At 35.6% G+C, this 18,392-nt stretch overlaps 1 protein-coding gene across 2 annotated transcripts in view; it reads right to left on the bottom strand.

The window, feature by feature from the left end:
* The window catches only part of LOC126974055 (sortilin-related receptor-like), an 82,085-nt gene that overhangs the window by 39,341 nt on the left and 24,352 nt on the right, over nt 1-18,392 (bottom strand). The window contains exons 5-13 of one of the 2 annotated variants that reach the window (XM_050821437.1): nt 13,334-13,596; nt 11,290-11,477; nt 9,969-10,050; nt 6,964-6,996; nt 5,631-5,894; nt 3,018-4,539; nt 2,494-2,692; nt 1,928-2,052; nt 1,053-1,271 (exon numbers count right to left, since the gene is read on the bottom strand). In XM_050821437.1, coding sequence (XP_050677394.1) covers nt 1,053-1,271; nt 1,928-2,052; nt 2,494-2,692; nt 3,018-4,539; nt 5,631-5,894; nt 6,964-6,996; nt 9,969-10,050; nt 11,290-11,477; nt 13,334-13,596 — 2,895 coding nt within the window. The remainder of the gene's footprint in view (nt 1-1,052; nt 1,272-1,927; nt 2,053-2,493; nt 2,693-3,017; nt 4,540-5,630; nt 5,895-6,963; nt 6,997-9,968; nt 10,051-11,289; nt 11,478-13,333; nt 13,597-18,392) is intronic. The other variant, XM_050821438.1, reaches the window with a different exon arrangement.

An 18,392-nucleotide genomic window follows, 5' to 3' on the forward strand; every position in this document is an offset into this window, starting at 1 on the left:
GAGGGCCATTTTCTGGCCCCGGTTTTTCTCATATCTGAGGCATAGCTATAAGGATAAATAACTAAAAATAACAGTACAAAAAACCTTAGATCATTAATACGTCTAAATAGACCATGACAGCTGTGAAAACGTCGAAAAAATTGCGTTAGCCTCTATTTGGAGCAATGCACGCACACAAACAGAATGGTGACACTTTCTGTAAAACGAAAACGTACGAAAATATTGAGATTAACCTCTATTTTGAACAATCCATGCAAGTGGCATACAAATCGCGTAAAAGTGTAAGACCAAGCTTGTCACGCACACTAAACGAATATTCCTCCTGTTTTTATCGTTTGTTGAACAGCAACACACTCTATTTAGACGAATAAATTATCAAAGCAAAAAACCTATTTTGAATAAAATATTTAGTACACTATGCCACCAATATTACTAATATTACCAACTGTAAAGGGCAGATGATGCCGCTGACGTTAATCAGACAAACCAACTGCTTGTTCAGTGACTTAGTCAAATAAAAAAAATGACGTCAGAATATATTAAGGCATACTCGCGTCATACATAAGACAATCTATTTTTCAACTATGATCGCCTGTTACCAAAACACTATATAAAATTGATTTCAACGACTTTCTTACGATTTTTCGATCAGGTCATGTATCCTGACGCGAGCTTAACATTTTATACCCTTCCCCAGAAAAAAACACTTTTTTTTTATGGAATAGCAGGACAAACGAGCGTACGGGTCACCTGGTTTTAAGTGATCACCGCCGCCCACATTCTCTTGCAACACCAGAGGAATCACAAGAGCGTTGCCGGCCTTTAAGGAAGGTGTAAGCGCTTTTTTTGAAGGTACCCATGTCGTATCGTCCCGGAAACACCGCACAAGGAAGCTCATTCCACAGCTTCGTAGTACGAGGAAGAAAGCTACTTGAAAACCGCACTGTGGAGGACCGCCACACATCCAGATGGTGGGGATGATATCCTAACTTGCGGCGTGTCGTGCGAAGGTGGAACTTCTAAAGAAGTTTTACTTAAAAAAGATAACTCACCCAAGATCTATATATACACTTGCCACTAGGGCAGCGGAACATAAATGGAGAACACGTAGAGTTCATACACTTGGCGTTCTCCTCATCCTCGCCACCGGGGCAGTCCCATTCTCCGTCGCACACCCACGAGTTGGGTATACAAAGACTGCTACCGTTGCCGCATGAAAACACGTTGTCACTGCAGGTCAGTGGGTCAGGTCGTTTTAACAAAATGGTTTCCTGCAAAATTTAAAAAATTGCAAGAATTGAATGCCAGTTCTTCTCAATATTTGTGCCTTTGCCTCTCGGAAAAAAACTCTAAAAAACAAAAAAAAAGGTAATATTTTTGGTTATAAAAGCACTTTAATTAATTGCAAATGCAACAAGTTCTCCAAGTGTTTTTCTTGTAAACAACTTTTTCTTTGACTTTTCATTTATTTTGTTTAATCATTGTATTGTACCAGAATAGAGTACTCTTGAAATAACACTTTGCCTATCTATACATATAAATAAATTTGGAGTGTCTGTTTGTAATATTTAAAAAATCGTTTTTACTACGTTCCGGCTAATCTCTAAAATGGCTGGACCGATTTTGACGGGCCTTTTATTGGCAGGTAAAGGATGTAATAAGGAGTACCTTAGGCTACGTTTATTTAAAAAAAAAAGTAATGTTGCAATGCCCACGAAACGGTCTATTTTTTTTATGGAATATGTAATAGGACAAACGAGCGTACGGGTCACCTGTTGTTAAGTGATCACCGCCACCAACAATCTCTTGCAACACCAGAGGAATCACAGGAGCGTTGCCGGTCTTTAAGGAAGGTCTAACTCTAAAAATAATTTATATGGCAAAACAACGTTTGCCGGGTCAGCTCGTAAAGAAAAAATTTACTCACTGTACAATTCCTTTCATCAGATCCATCCCTACAGTCGTTATCTCCATCACAGACCCATCTCTTCTCTATACATTCACCATTACCACATTGGAATTGGATCTCACTGCAGTTCTTCTTCGGGCAATCTATAACACAATGGAAGGTCCACGTTAGGACAAGTAAAATCGAATAAAAAATATCTATCCATGTAGTTCAAAAAATTATATATTCAAATAATTATATTACAAATAAACTTGGTATAAAGTTATAACTGATGATAAACAAAGAAAATGCAAAATGTTTACAATATCATTGACAACACTGTCAATACAATGATAATTCTGAAGTTTTCCGAATGACAAGCTGCCTTGTAAATAAACGCGGGAAACGTTATACGTCCGAACAAACCGTTCGTAAGCAAAATGTCTGTTTGTAAACATTTTACATATATTCTTGGTTTATGCTTAGTTATAACTTTATGCCAATTTTATTTGAATGGCGGAATATGTTTACACATTACTATTGCAGACAGAAAAATGTGATGTGTGAGAGCCACGCCGCCCTTCATAGAATAACATGACATTTACCGTTCTCGTCAGTCATGTCCGGACAGTCAATGTCCCCGTCGCACCTCCACTGCGGCATGTAGCAGCTGGTGTCTCCGCACGCGACCATCGGCGGCTCACACAGACACCCGCTCTCGTCCGACTGGTCTCCGCAGTCGTTGTAACCGTTGCACCGCAGCGTACTATTTATACACATTCCATTTTTGCACGTAAACTCATTCTGAAAACAACATATGTCTATCACTATTGATTTTTATTTTACCTTATACAATTTCAACTCAGCCCATCACATAAATAGAATTTTATATAGACTTCTAGTACTGGTGTGATTTACGAACTAAAGCCGAAACGTGAACCGTAAATTTATACATTATTCCGTTCTTATTCGTGAACTGATACTGAAAGAAATCTCCTGTCTATCATTCTTATTTATTCGAAAAAACATAGATGGGCAAAGAATCTTGAAAAAAAAGCCTCAGTCGTGCAAACAAAGTGTGTGCGCAACGGAAATAATTCTACTAAAATAAATGTTAACAATAACTTACGGGAGTACAAGTTCCAGATATCTTCATACACGTCATATTCGCAGATGGTTCCATGCCGTTGAGACACATGCATTTCCCATTAACCTTCTTAAACCCGTCAGGACACAAGCACGAGAATGTTTTTCCGGGTCCGCCCAGGCACAGCGTGTCGCAACTTGTGTTCTTATACGAACACGCATTACTGCCGTGTTGCATGAAATGCGCGAACACTTTCAAATCCATGAGGTCAGTGAAAGAATCATCTATAGTTATAGCGTTGGCTCCTGTGTCTTTATCGGCCATAAATATTGATTTTGCCTGCCAATCGTCCCAATACATTTTATCTTTTAACACCGCAATAGCGAAAGGATGAAACACCTTCCGATCGTGCCACAAAATCCGCCTGAAATATTGTCCGTTCAAATCCGCACTGGCTATGTAGTCTTCCTTAGCATCAACCCAGTAAATTCTTTCCGCCATTTGGTCAATAGTAATACCGTTGGGCCACTGGACTACCGGATTAGTGAAAAGTTTCTTGACATTACTACCGTCAAGATGAGATCTTGAAACTGATGGGTGCTTTTTATCCCAATCTGTCCAGAACAAAAATCCAGCACGGGGATGGACAGCAATGCCTCTGGGTTGCGACAGCACCTTAGCATCAAGAATCGTTGTTCTCATTCTATTTTGACTGCTCAAGTCAGTTCTGACAGCCTCAATTTTCTTCCTCAACCCATCAACAAAGAACAAAACATTGGATATCCAGTCCAAGGCCATCCCTTCGATACTTGCTAGATCGGTATCGACGATAATTTCTCGCTTTGTTCCATTACCAAAACACTGGCGGTTAATTGTATCAACTGCTGTATCAGACCAATAGATGCAGTTATTTTTCATATCGAATTCGATGGCCAGGATATTTTCCTGTCCAGTGATAGCTATAACAGTTGTGTTGTCAGATAAATTAATTCGCGCTATTTTATCTTTTAGGGCGACCAAGATGAATTCAGATGGTTCTTCGAGAGGGCAGGGTATTGTGTCTGGTTCGTATGGAGTGTAATAAGGCGTCGCACAGACGTCTCCGTCAATTTTTCTGTAGCCCTTTGTACGTTTGTAGGAATGTCCGGGTTGACAATTTGAGGGTACTTCGTATGGATCAAACTTTAGGGTTTGATTTTTTATGCACACGTTGCTTGAGAGAACAAATCCAAAGTCGCATTCATAGTCCCGCCGACCGCATTGGCAAATTACTTTTTTTATTGGTCTGACGTAACCAACGCCATTATAACAGTTGGTATGAGGCATCCTTGTTTGGAATATCTCCTTAGTTCCAAGGACGCAGTGTACGGTTGAGTTGGGAGGGGAGGGCGACCAGAATTTGTAATCTTCCGCCGTACAGTTCCGCGCGAATGTATTGAAAAGATCTATAGTTATTATGATCCATTGGTGTTGCTCATTCGCTGATCCGAACATTGTAAATGTTGTTGTATTCTCACCGGGTTCAGTCATCAACCCATAGATACGTAAATCCTCTGCATTGAACCTACAAAAAAATCAAGTTGTACAACACCCACACTTGCGTTAAGCTATGATGTCTGTTTTAACATAATAATATAACCACACTCATTAAATCACGTTTAACTACAAATTTTGAAAGAACAAATTGCTCTTCTTTTGGATAATATATTTTTGATGGATTTTTTTTAACGTCACTATTGTTATATATTAAAACGGAAATCATAGCGTGCCACTTGTGCATAATTACATAAAGAGTATAAATCTGGAAGTTGACATTTTTTTCTGATTATATAAAATAAGGTAGGCCCCCCACAAGGTGGACCGACGATCTGGTCAAGATCGCCGGATGGATACGTTGGATAAGGGCAGCGCAGGACCGATCGTCGTGGAAATCTTTGGGGGAGGCCTTTATCCAGTAGTGGACGTCTTCCGGCTGATGATGATGGTGATATCAAATAATATTACGTACAAAGGGAATATCAATTCAATATTCAAATTTAGACGTAGTTTTCAAACTATTCAACTTATTATTAGATAGTTTAATTTAAATATTATTATAGGCATTCTTGACTTAATTACGATTCATAACTTCTTGCTTTCTAGCAACTGACTGTCTAACGATTGGCTTCTTATTATTTTTTTATTAGTCGTGTGATAATCAAATTTGATTTCGCCTTTTTATGGTAAGTGACGAAACGAGCAACATGACCCACACCATACAATATGATTTGAGTCGTAGCGTAATGTGATACGACCCCAATCACATAGTTCTGCCCCCGATACCCTGAGACTTAGGTTGTAACGATGCGCTATACATTGTCTATTTCAACATCTTCGGCCAAACACACAGGGGAGTACTCACAAGCCAAGAGTAAAAGCAGTTATAAAGGCCTACTCACGACCATATAAATTTGTGTGCCACAAGCCAGCCGCGGAAAAATTTGACAATAAATTGCTCGGTAAGCGAATCTGGTTTTATTTACCTGGAACCAAATAAAGCCGCTTACCGGCACGCTGCCGCCATTATGGCGTATTAGCCGCTGGACGGTGCAAGGTTAGACTGTCTCAGACGACCTGCAGTAACTAACAGATTTAAGAATAAAAAATAAATCTTACTCATAAGAATTCCAGTCCATTCCCTCATTGGTTGAATAGAGAATCCTTCTTGTCTCACCCCTCGACTTGAAGTACTTCACAGCTACCAATACACCGCCGTGATCACCATAATTGAAGAAGTAATAATCCTTCAATATCCGTTTCCAAGTAAGACCTGCATCTCGACTGAGATACACACCAGGAATACCTTTGAGTGACTTTCCGATGACACCAGTTGCCATAATAACGCCTGGTGCTGACTTTGAGCTCATAATGCTTGCAGATCTAAAAATAAGTCATACTTCGTTACTAACTTGAGCACGATCACCATCGACCCACCAGTTATAATTAAAACACCACATCGGTTACACGACTGGGATCAAAATAATTGTACCCCCATAACCTGAACAATATGCAAGCCTATATTACCACAACTTTAACACTTAAAAGCATGACAAAAATCATTATGAATATCGTTTCAGGCGTGATCAAATGCATAATACCCGCAAATTGATAAAGGGACAGTACTTTGTCATATTGTGTGGACAGTACTATGTCAGCGTGACGTCACTAAGCATTGGTACAGTCGGCATCAATTTTAGTTTTTTTTAAATTATCAGTTATATTATTATATTTAACTTATATTTTATCATAATCTATTATTTGAAATATCTATGAATATAAACGAATATTTGAATATTTCTTTCTTTTATTAACTTTAACTCCATACGTGAAGTATCTCTCATCATTTATGAAGTATTTTTAAATGTCTTTAATATGAGCCGATGATAGGTAACCAATAAAGAAAATCAAATGTTTTAATAATTTATATGTTAAGTATATTTTGAAAAAAAAAAATCCTATTTCAGTTTGGCGGTTTACTGTTACTCTGCACATTTAAACGAAAATGTGGGTCCGTTAAAAATTATTAAAAAATACGCTCATCAATCACATCTTCTGTTACTACCTTTAAAGTCAGTAACAATTGCTTGAATTTACACTTTTGTTACACGCATTTGCCTAACTGTTTTGCGAACGGTACTGATATTTGAAGCACGCCTGCGTGACGTCACTAAGTTGGCGACCTGTCCCCATCTCAATCGGCAGGGATTATGACATAATGAAAACAATAACATATTAATGTGCGTCTCACATTTAATTGTGAATACTTTCAACCCAATTTTCATTCAAATTTAGAATTAAAAACACGTGCAATGAAATGACAGTCTAAACATGAGATAACGGTAAAATAAAGAAGCGTATGCCCTCGGTTTGCACGACAATGAACATCGAAACGGTTCCCTAGTATAATGCAAAACATGTATCAAAGCATTCTCTAGACAGATCTGTTTACCTCAAATCATTGTTAATGACATTTCCCGGTGGGCTGCAAAAATATTTAGAATAAGTTTCTTAAGCATTCAATTGTCTTCTTCACACAGCCACAGATACGACTTTAGGATATTAAAATAAAGACCGTCCTCCCGCCAAAGGCCGGTAATATACTTCTAAAGCCCACATATGACCCTTGTTATTTATTTACAATTAGCTGAGACAATATGTATATTATATAAAATATAAACCTTTTTTTATATAATATATTACAACTTCAAAATTTTGGCATAAGTATGTGATTTTTAGTTGTATTTTTTTTTTATGAAAATAAGGGACGAGACGAGCAGAACGTTCAGCTGATGCAGTGCCGCTCAGGATTCTTGAAAAACCCCATTAATTCTGAGCGGCACTATAACTGCGTTCGTCACCTTGAGACATAAGATTTTAAGTCTTATTGGCCCAGTAATTTCACTAGCTACGACGCCCTTTAGACCGAAACACAGTAATGGTTACACATTACTGCTTCACGGCAGCAATAAGCGCCGTTGTGGTACCCATAATCTAGCCGGCATCCTGTGCGAAGGAGCCTCCCACTGGTATTAAAATAGTATATTTATGTACAATTCACCAGGGAAAAATTCGTTAAGAAACAGCTTAAATATAAAGCAACACATACCGCCACCAACAAAAATGTGTCACCCTCTTACACATCATCATCACAATTCACAGTTATACCAACGTGTGTACGAACTATGTCCTTTATAATCTGAGATAAACAATTCTAAATAAAATATTTTACCAATAGATACTATTACTATATAATTGTAACATAACTTTACTACAATAATTTTGGTAATATTTAACGAAGAGGATGTAAATACTACGTAATAAGAAACGGGACTGCCTAAGTAAAAATTTAAATCTGGTTTAGTATGAAGCGTGCAGTGATCAGACATAAGTTTGAAAATGTAGTAATTACAATATGGCGACTGGCGACGAAGTATAATCCGGCTAAGAATGAAAGCGAACAGTTGCTTAGAACGTAGTGGATTTCGGCTATCTCTGTTTTTTACAAGATTATAGCCATATGTGTCAATCTATCAATGATGCACGTTACATACAATCGCATGAATCGCTTTATTCTAAGAGAGTTTCTTCAAGCTGACATTTAAAATTATTTACTTAGCTCTTAACTGTATGTTTCTGAATTCTCATTAACAATGGTACATATTATATTTATGATATATTTATTGTTTTTAAAGTATATTACTTCACTACCAATTCTTCGAATTCTAGATCGTAAGACGAATTATTTGCACAATACCAGAAGCATGGGTATTGAAGGCAGATAAACCGCTAAATAGGTAGACGAAAACATTTTCCGTGATTTGACTGTTATCAAATTAATAAGCGATAACCTCTACGGCGTATCGCACATCGTCACACAGTGCGATAACCTTTTTTGTTTATTTGCACAAACACAGATTATTGCGATAAGATTAGTAAATGAAAACAAAGACTATTATCACGTCTATATCTCGTAAGGTTAAATAGAGATTACAGTCCTGGCTAAAGGGCCAATGGAAAGCCTTTAAATTCTCTCAGCCTGTTATCTTATTCTTAGTCCTTCGAGCCGGGCCCCTTTTTCAGTATATCGTCGATTTGACAGTGAAATACGCAACCTTTCTCAAAACTTCCATCCACAATAGGCTAATCTCCGATTTTGAAAATATATTCTAAAAAGATCGTAAAGATTCGATAGCCAACTGGTACGTTTAATTCCTCAAAAGAATTCCACTTTATACTAAGATTGTTTTAAATTTAAATGATAAAGGAAAAGGATTGCATAGGTGTATTAAATTAAATTTGTAGTTATTTGATACTCTTCAGTTTTCGATTGGTAGTTTTTTTATTTTTTACGTTTTAGTGTCAGTTAATAATAATATATAGTCAACCTGGATGAAAACTCCAAAAAAGCCGTACACAAAAATACAATTATGTCATTCAGGTAGACGAAAATTTTCACATTTAAAATGTTCATAAAATGAAAACTACTGGGCCAAACTATGTAAAATTTTTATGGGACCAAATGGCATCTATTTCGCATCAAACAGAACAGATCAAGAAGAACTACGTAAATCGGATCATAAATCTCAGAGTATCGAATTGATAACCTCCTCCTTTTTGAAGTCGGTTAAAAAGGGAGCCGCTATGATTGTGACGTCATAATAACATTAACAAAGAAATGTGAAATGAACAGTGTAATCCATAATGATAGTTCTAAATATAAAAACGAACTTTCATAGTTTGTATCGATTTGGTGTTGCTAAAAACAAATTGTTTTTGCTATAGTGACGTCACAAAATGGTGGTCGGAGTTTTCGGTCACGTGACATACAGATAATCAAAGTATGATTTCTATTTCTTATGGTAAAACCTCCTATATTTAACATACTTTATGAAATGATGAAACTGACCTATTATTATTTGTGCACTCAATATACTTTCACTTCACAATCACTAACCTAACAAAATTAGAATTTCCTTTTCAGAGACAGTCACTACTAAAAGAAGTACTCCATCTCACCATTGTACATTGATCATAAAAACTCCTTTCTATTGTGCCCAATTAATGGGCAAGGCGAAAACACATATTACGAAATTCCTGTGGGAATACTGGTAATTATTCTGACAACACTTTAACATAATATTAATTCACATTTACTTTTTTGACTTACTTGTGTAAGACATTAACTATATTTTGACGTTTGAGTGTGTCTATTGCATCATTTTACATCTTACATATTATATTGTAATTTGAAATGATATGAATACTTAAATGTAAATCTTGATATAAAAGAGTGGCAATGAGTTTCTTGCTACTTCTTCTCATTAGCTCAACCCTTTACGAAGTAGCGGTACATTCAATAAGAAAAATATTTTTTTTTGACATTCATAAGTGTCATTTCCGTGACCTACGTGAATAAACTGATTTTGATTTGATTTGATTTAACAGATTTCTTACCTTGTAACTGGATACAGCTGACTGAATTTCTGGCATAAATGCAAACTGCACGAATTCTCCAAGTGACAATTAAATGGCTTGCCTAAAATAAACAAAAAATATAGTTTACATCAAACACACAATACACGCCCTAAATTATATATAAAATAGTTTCTGTGTTCATAATTTGTTGCATAACTTCCATTGTTAGACCTTAAAATATGTTGATGTTTGTTATTTGACATTTTACAATGCACAACTGGGAAGAGACTGACCCCCATGTCACGGGCTGTCCTAGTTTGGGGGTCGAGGGTAATTTTAAGCAAAATTGTATTTTTTCTTTGCAACAAATAAAGATTTATTATTATTATTATTATCATATTTACGTGACTTGTATCTTCTCTATTGTATTTCTTTAAGAGTCATATTATAATAGCCGTTTATTACAAATTTTTTTATGGAAGAGGATGTTAAATGAACATACGGCTCACCGAATGGTACGTGATTACCACAAAACATACTCTATGGTAGCACCATAGGAATCACAAGAGCGTTGCCGACCCGTGTGTTTTTATCTATATGTCGTAGTCAAGAACGGCGAGCATAAGAAGCGAGTACAGAGAAGATTATGTATTCGTCTCAGCTCAGGCGTAATTTGCGTGCGGTGCAAGTGCGGGCGAGAACGGAAGCCGGCCGAGCGCCGAGCTCTGAACAGGCAGTCAGGGTAGAACTATCGAGCGAGGCGGTTGTGTCGCATGCGCATGCCGGCAACGTTCTTATTACTTAATTTATTATGCCTTTGTTTCTTTCTGATTATTATACTGTGTGTTTGTAAGACTGTTTTACTTGAAGTCGTTTTAAACGCCCACAACGTCATTATATATTACCGCACCCGGTTTCATAATACTTATTTCGATGTAATTAAATTTGTACCTCACTGAAAGCTATATTATGCCAAAAACTTTTAAATTAATGCAGATAATTATACCTTTTGTTACTTTTTAATACCAAAATAATGGTATTGAATAAAAATAAATAAGTAGTAGGAAACTATATTAATAGAAAAAAATATATAATTGAATACTTAGATAATTTATACGTGTCTAGATGTAGAACCTCTTGCTGCTAGACAACCGATGAAAACAGGCCAGGTTTATTACTTTAGTGTGCGTGACAAGCTACGTCTTACACTCGCGATTTTTATGTCACTTTGTGTGACTGTGCGTGCATTACTCATAATAGAGGTTAACTGTCAACCACAATTGTTTTCGACGTTTTCACAGCTGTCACAGTCTATCTAGATGTATAAATGATCTAAGGTTGAATAGAATAAGAATCTCACCATTCTCATCCTCAGCTGGCGGTGCGATCGATGACCATGTGGCTCCATGATCATAGGTGATTACCGAGACTAGGTGATCAGGTTCGATGCCCGGTATTAGCGATTTGGAGTTCACCTTAGATGCTATGTAGATGCCTTTAAGTCCTTCAACGCGATATAAGTCTGTGAATGGGTCTTCCGTTACGTCTCTGAAAAAGTGAACCTATGTTGTTAAATTGTACACGATATTGACATAGACAATTTGCATTTATTTTCTCAAAATTGATTCCTTTACAATTATTTTTTATGTCATTTCGAATATACTAGACACTACTACCGCTTCGGTAACAAATGGCAGAAGCGGCGCAAGAAACTCTCCCAGTATTCTTTTTTTGCTGTCTTTTTAATAAAATATACGATATTGTAGTGACATTTTTATTAATATAAAATAATCATAATCTAGTCCTAGTCTTTCCGATCACTTAGAAATTCAGCTGTGCAGTAATAGGATATACGACAAAGCCATTTTTTATAAAACATTTAAATTTATTTATAGATAATGCCTGAACAGTGGCTGGGAATTTATTATAAAAGTGTGTACATTTACCCTTAAAGCTATTATGTATCATATGAAGCCTACTAGAATTATTTACAAGCAATCCCTTATTGCTAGTGTTATAATAATGAAAATCACTATTAAGAGCAAAGCTTATTAATAGATAAAGAAGATAAAAAAATAGATAAAGCTTAAATTCCTCTACGATATTGCATAAGTCTAGTAATCGGCAATGATACCTAAACCAGTACTGTTAAGAGAAAGATGAAATTAAAACGTGGTGAAAAACACCTTAAGGCGAAGAGTAAGCAGAAACCACGCAAAAGTGTTTTTAGACATATTTTGTGGTGAAAGTATAGCATTTAGAGCTATGAACACTACTTCATCCTGTTACACATATCCTTTAGTCTTATTTGTAGGTTGCTTATGCTTGCTGTTGGTTATAGTTAACACTGTCGAGCCTTTTTGAACTACCACTTTTCTTTGAAGTTAAACAAATTTTTTTGCATAGCGTGACGCATTTTTTTGGTACTTCTCTCAGAAAAGTTATTCTTATAGCTTGTACTTTTTAGTGTAGGTTAATTTATTCAGATTAGTAGTGAATAACGAGGATTGTAAGCATATAAACTGATTTCCACCCAAGAATTTTGAAAATATTGGCTTTGTTACATAGATGGCGGGCCGGCAGCCGTGAACTAATATCGCTCAAGGGTGCTGGCATTTAGTGTCGCCTTAACACAAAATAAATAGGAATTTACAGAAGTATCACTTAATCAACAGCTTTGTATTATTTATCTAAAACCTTTAAGGCGGAGAGACATACCCTTGCCAATGAAATGCTACAGTATCATAGTTGAGCTGTATTTTATTTAAAAAATTAAGATTTTTGTACTTTTTGGCACAGTTTTTTCAGTACTTTGTGATTACAGAATGTATTTTTTTATAAAATAAGCAAAAATAGAACAGGACGTACAGCTGATGGTAATTGATACGCCCTGCCCATTACAATGCAATGCCTCTCAGGATTCTCGAAAAACCGAAAAATTCTCAGAGGTACTGCAATTGAAAGAAAGAAAGAAGAAAGAAAAATGTTTATATTGAAACGTATAAGTAGTATGTACACACAAACACAAAAGATGTAAAATAAAAAAAAATTGCGCTCGTCACCTTGAGACATAAGATATTATGTATCATTTGCCCAGTAATTTCACTAGCTACGGGCGCCCTTCAGACCGAAACAAAATAATGATTACACATTACTGCTTCACGGCAGAGATAGGCGCCGTTGTGGTAGCCATAATCTAGGCGGCATCCTGGAGCCTCCCACTGGTAATATTATATTATACATATCGGCATGAATATAAACAAATAAAGTATGAATTATGTAAGTACTGTAAACGCTTATTTGATGATCGCTAATTTGATCTCCTGTAAGGTAAGAAATACAATATTTATAAAAGCAAGAATAAAAAATAAAGAAGAAAGATAAAAGAAAAATTTTATACTCACTCGAGCCAACTATCCTTCCAGTTTCCGTCTGGGAAATAGCAGAGCACTTGTTTCAAGCTCAACACGAAGTTGTACTCCGTGAAGTTCGTGTTGATCTCAGACACGTACAGGTGCGCTACGGTCTCCGTGTGCATGACAGAGACGAATATACGTTTGTCGGTCACGTCGGCGATGTGGAACTTCACTAGGTCTAGCTCGGTTTGGAATTTCGCCTTGTAGAACGGTCCTCTTTGGTACGAGATATACAGATCTACGTTGTTTTTCTGTAATATCAATATTTATTGAGTAAATAGGTATCAAAGGGAATGTGAATACTGCGTAATAAGAGCCGAGACTGCCTGAGTAAAAATTGAATTTTAGTTTACTATGAAACGTGAAGTCATTTGACAAAGGTTTGAAATAGTAGTAATTACAGTATGGCGATTGGCGACGAAGTGTAATCCGGCTAAATTAGAAAGCAAACAGTTGCTTAAAACGTAATGTAAACGTAAGATTATAGCCGTCATCTGTCAATCTATCACTGACTGCAAGTTTCATACAATCGAGTGAATCGCTTTTTTACTTACGGCCGATCCCAATATACTTTTATCTCTATATGATATACGTTTATCTCTATATCTAAGATAGTATTTTATCTCTATCTGTAGACAGATAGAGATCTGAGAGTATCTGTCTACAGATAGAGATAAAATACTAACTTCTACTGTAAATTAGCTGTCAATAATCTGAAGATGTCGCCTTATATTAGGACACGTGAGTTGCATATTCCATGCAAACTTCTATCGCTGGTAAGCTATACGTCGTCCCATTGACAGACAGCGTGTACGGATAAGGTGAGTTACCGTAGATAAGTTTATTGGGACAGAAAAGTCAACGATAGTTACGATTTTTATCTCAAGTAAGAGATAAACTGAATCTTGGGAACGGCCGTAAGAGTTTCACTAGGCTGATAGGTATTATCTAAAAATATATTAAAAGTAAAATTATATAAAATTATTTATCGGTTTTATCAAATTCTCCTCAACAAATAGTGGCAAGAACCTCCTTTTAAGCATATAAAGAATGCTTGTTCCAGAAGGCTCCGCTCTTTCTTAGCCTTAAAATAACGTACTAGAGAACTTTATGAAATATGATAAAACGCGTGTGTGTGGATGAATGTCTGTTTTAGCGTATGTGGCGTAAGACCAACTCAGTATTATCTTAATACTATATTATGTAGTATCCAGGCGATCAATGCAATTTTACATTCATGGTAGTTTCTATTATATATAACTGTTTGTTTATTTTATTATAAAGAAATGCCGCACGACATTTATACTGCATGCTATAGAACTCCATCCTAAATGGTGTAACAAAGGCAACTTTGTCTTTCCAATATATTGCTTCCAGATTAGTCTTTATAAAAAAAATATTAAGACTTTATAAGTGGCTCAGTGACAGGAAAATTTAATAATTAAATTCCACATAAATACAACGAATTTGACGAAAAGTAAACCTTATCGTACTAAGGCAATATTAATGTTTTGGGCTGGGGATTCACCTGCGATCATGTTTCTAGATAAACTTGCCAAAAATTACTGAATTTTATTTAAACTTAGATCTAATAGGCTCACTCACAAAATATTTTCCATCAGATTTAATACCACAATTGAAATAAGAATGTACCCGTTCGAAGATAAGATACCTATGTCTCAGCCTGGGATCTATAGAGCTTACTAAGACAATGTGAGCATTGTCTTAGTAAGCTCTGAAGGCTCTAAAGTCTGAGGACTTTACTTATGTAAAACTTGGCTGAGTGCAGTAAGCTTTGCATAATATTTGATTTTGTTATTACAGTCATTTGAAAGCTGAAATTATGCCGCACTTAAGCTAACACAGCCCAATGCAAAAGTCAAGTTCGCGTTTTATTACACTCGGCTAAGTTTTACGTATGTAAAGTCTGAGCAAAGTCTATGTATGCTCTAAAGATCTCAACCTCAGATCTAAGAAGAAGAGGGGCAAGATCATACCTTTATTAAGTTTTAGATAAAACTTTTTTTACACAAACAGTTCTTCTTTTCGAGACATTTCATATTTATCTCGTGAAATAGAAATGGTAATATTACTGTTTTCCATAGTGTTGTATCGTTTATGAGTTCTTTCACAACAGTGATTTTAAGAAATAATTTAGTACTAAAACCCTCACCGTGGCATACATTATATGAGTATTATACCTATATATGTTGCCGTTAGTTATTATATTATATACATATAATAAAATAACTAAATATAAAATATATCAAAAACGCGAAAAACATCAATATTGTGTAGCCGTAGTTTCACATTTGTTGGCAGCTATAAAGAACAAATTAATTCTAATTTAAGTAGCCTTTTCATTTCCCTCCACTATAAACAAAATATAAAAAAAAGTGTGTGTACTTATGTATGCACGCAAGTTACACTTCTTTGGCCTAACGAAGCAAAAATCATTACTTATTAATCTACATTGGTAGAAAGAACAATATTATAAAAATCTTGCAAAGATGGCTTTGACAATTATTATTAAATAATGAATACGGCTGTACGGGCTTGAACCCTTTGCCTGGCGTAATACTGGCCGCAAACGTCAGAAAATTTTAGGAACCAACTTCACCCTGTTACTTTTGTTGTTACAGTGATGCGCGCGCATCTTAAAATTTCGCTCTCATCATTTTTTCTCATCATCTCAAAACCGTTCCAAATTTCTAGAATTTCTTTCCAGAATCAGCGGTTGCCCGTGCATTTATACATAATATATAATCAGTCATAACAACAATAAATGGATAAGTATAGTTTACATAATGTAATATATAAAATTCTCGTGACATGGTGTTAAACATTGAACTCCTCCGAAACGACTTGACCGATTCTCATGAAATTTTGAGTGTGCATTGGGTAGGTCTGAGAATCGGACAACATCTATTTTTCATCCCCCTAAATGTTAAGGGTGGTCCACACGATTTTTTTTTAATTCTTTTGACATTTTTTTTAAATTTGATTGATTATGAGTCAGCATTAAAAAATACATACAACATCAAATTTTCACCCATCTACGATCAACAGTTACTTTTGTATCGCTATTTTAATATCGGCAATACAACGTTTGCTGCGTCAGCTAGTAATATAATATACATAAGGCCGCGGGTGAGAGTTCCTGCCTCAATAAGTCAATGATAAAAGCGTATCACATGGTCGATAATTAATAATATTGATGCTTATTCAATGTTCACGCTACACGACAACAGATAAATGGTGTAGTGTACGTGAACTCTCATTACAAGGTCACAGACCTTATAATGAAAGCGACACTTACCGCCACACTCATAATCGTTCCTTATCTTAGTGCTAAGGAATACTTAGCGAAGTATACAAAATTATTGGTTGATAGAGATAAATTTATACCTGGTATAGTCAGCTATTAGCTGTCAATAATCTGAAGCTGTCCCAATATACCCGATAAGTCATTCTTATCGCCTTATATTGGGACGCAAATTCCATACAAACTTCTATCGCTGGTAAGCTATACGTCCTCCCATTGACAGACAGCGTGTATGGATAAGGTGAGTTACCATCGATAAGTTAATTGGGACAGAAAAGTCAACGATTTTTATCTCAAGTAGGCCACAACCGGAGATAGAGTGAAGATTATTATTGATATTACAATTCTTATCATCTTGTATATTCTACTAGCTGACCCGATAGACATTGTTCTATTGGGTCATAAATAAAATACTGTTTCTTATGAATTGGTGAATAATATTTCATAACATCAAGAATCCTTTCGTAAAATATGCTCCCTGTTGTTTTAATTTAAATTGTTTCAAAGCATCACTGTCAAACCGTGCCTCAATAAATTCTCTCATAGAAAATATGTCCAAACAAAACAAATATGGGAAATAAAAATATTTATGGATCCCAAATCGATATACAAATTTTATCTCTCAAGTTGGACTAAACTGAACTCCATGAAATCCCCATTAGAATCCGATCATTAGTTTAACAGTTCATTGGAAACAAACATCAGGACACTGGATTTATACAGGTGTCCCAAAGTTATGGGACATGAAGGGAAAGTACCTTAAATATCGAAGATAGGCTATTTTACTGAGAGAAGACTTTATTAGTTTTTAGCCATTCTTTCGATTGGCATCATAAGAGTTGGGGTGTTTTTTTTTACATTTAAGTCGGTTCGATTCCCAGACGAGGCAAGTAATTTTTAGAAAATCTTTGAATGCAGAATTACTAACTTTTAAAAATAACATAAAGTCTTCTTTCAGTAAAATAGCCTATCTTCGATATTTAAGGTACTTTCCCTTCATGTCCCATAGCTTTGGGACAGCCTGTATATTATACTAGTGGACCCGACAGACGTTGTCCTGTACACACGTCTTAAATTTGAAAAATCGGTCCAGCCGTTAGGAGGAGTTTACTAACATACACATGAGCAGGAGAATTATATTATATGGACGGAATTTAGAATCTAAACCAATCTCAAATTCACTGGATCACACAAAAAAATCATCAAAATCCAGCCGTTTAAGAGGCAGTTCAATTGTCAATCTAAACCATTCTCGAATCCACCTGAAGACACACGGAAAGTTTCAATAAAATCAGTCCAGCCGTTTAGGAGGAGTTCAGTTACAACAGACGCATAAAAGATATATATATATATATATATATTAAGATGGGCTGATGCCTAATCACCTAAAATTAGCTGACTACTCTGCCTATTCTATCATTAATTCTAATAAAACAAATTATTTATTAATAATAAGTATTAAATAAACCTTAAAAAGTAATATAGTCATTGTTCATTACTGTTTCCTCTTATCGTTTACCATGAGTCATAACCTGAACATAAACAAACATACAATACGATCCTTATGTTCAATAACATTAACTTACTGGAACTTAACATTAATAGACATCGTATCAATTGCGCGAACTAAGCGAAATTGTTAGTTTAATATTTACTTTATGTTTCAAACATCCGACCCGAATCCGTGTTAATGAACCTTGTGAATTTACTTCCATCTTTATA

The sequence above is a fragment of the Leptidea sinapis genome, chromosome 31, assembly GCF_905404315.1.
Source record: "Leptidea sinapis chromosome 31, ilLepSina1.1, whole genome shotgun sequence".
Classification (NCBI taxonomy): Eukaryota; Metazoa; Arthropoda; class Insecta; order Lepidoptera; family Pieridae; genus Leptidea; species Leptidea sinapis.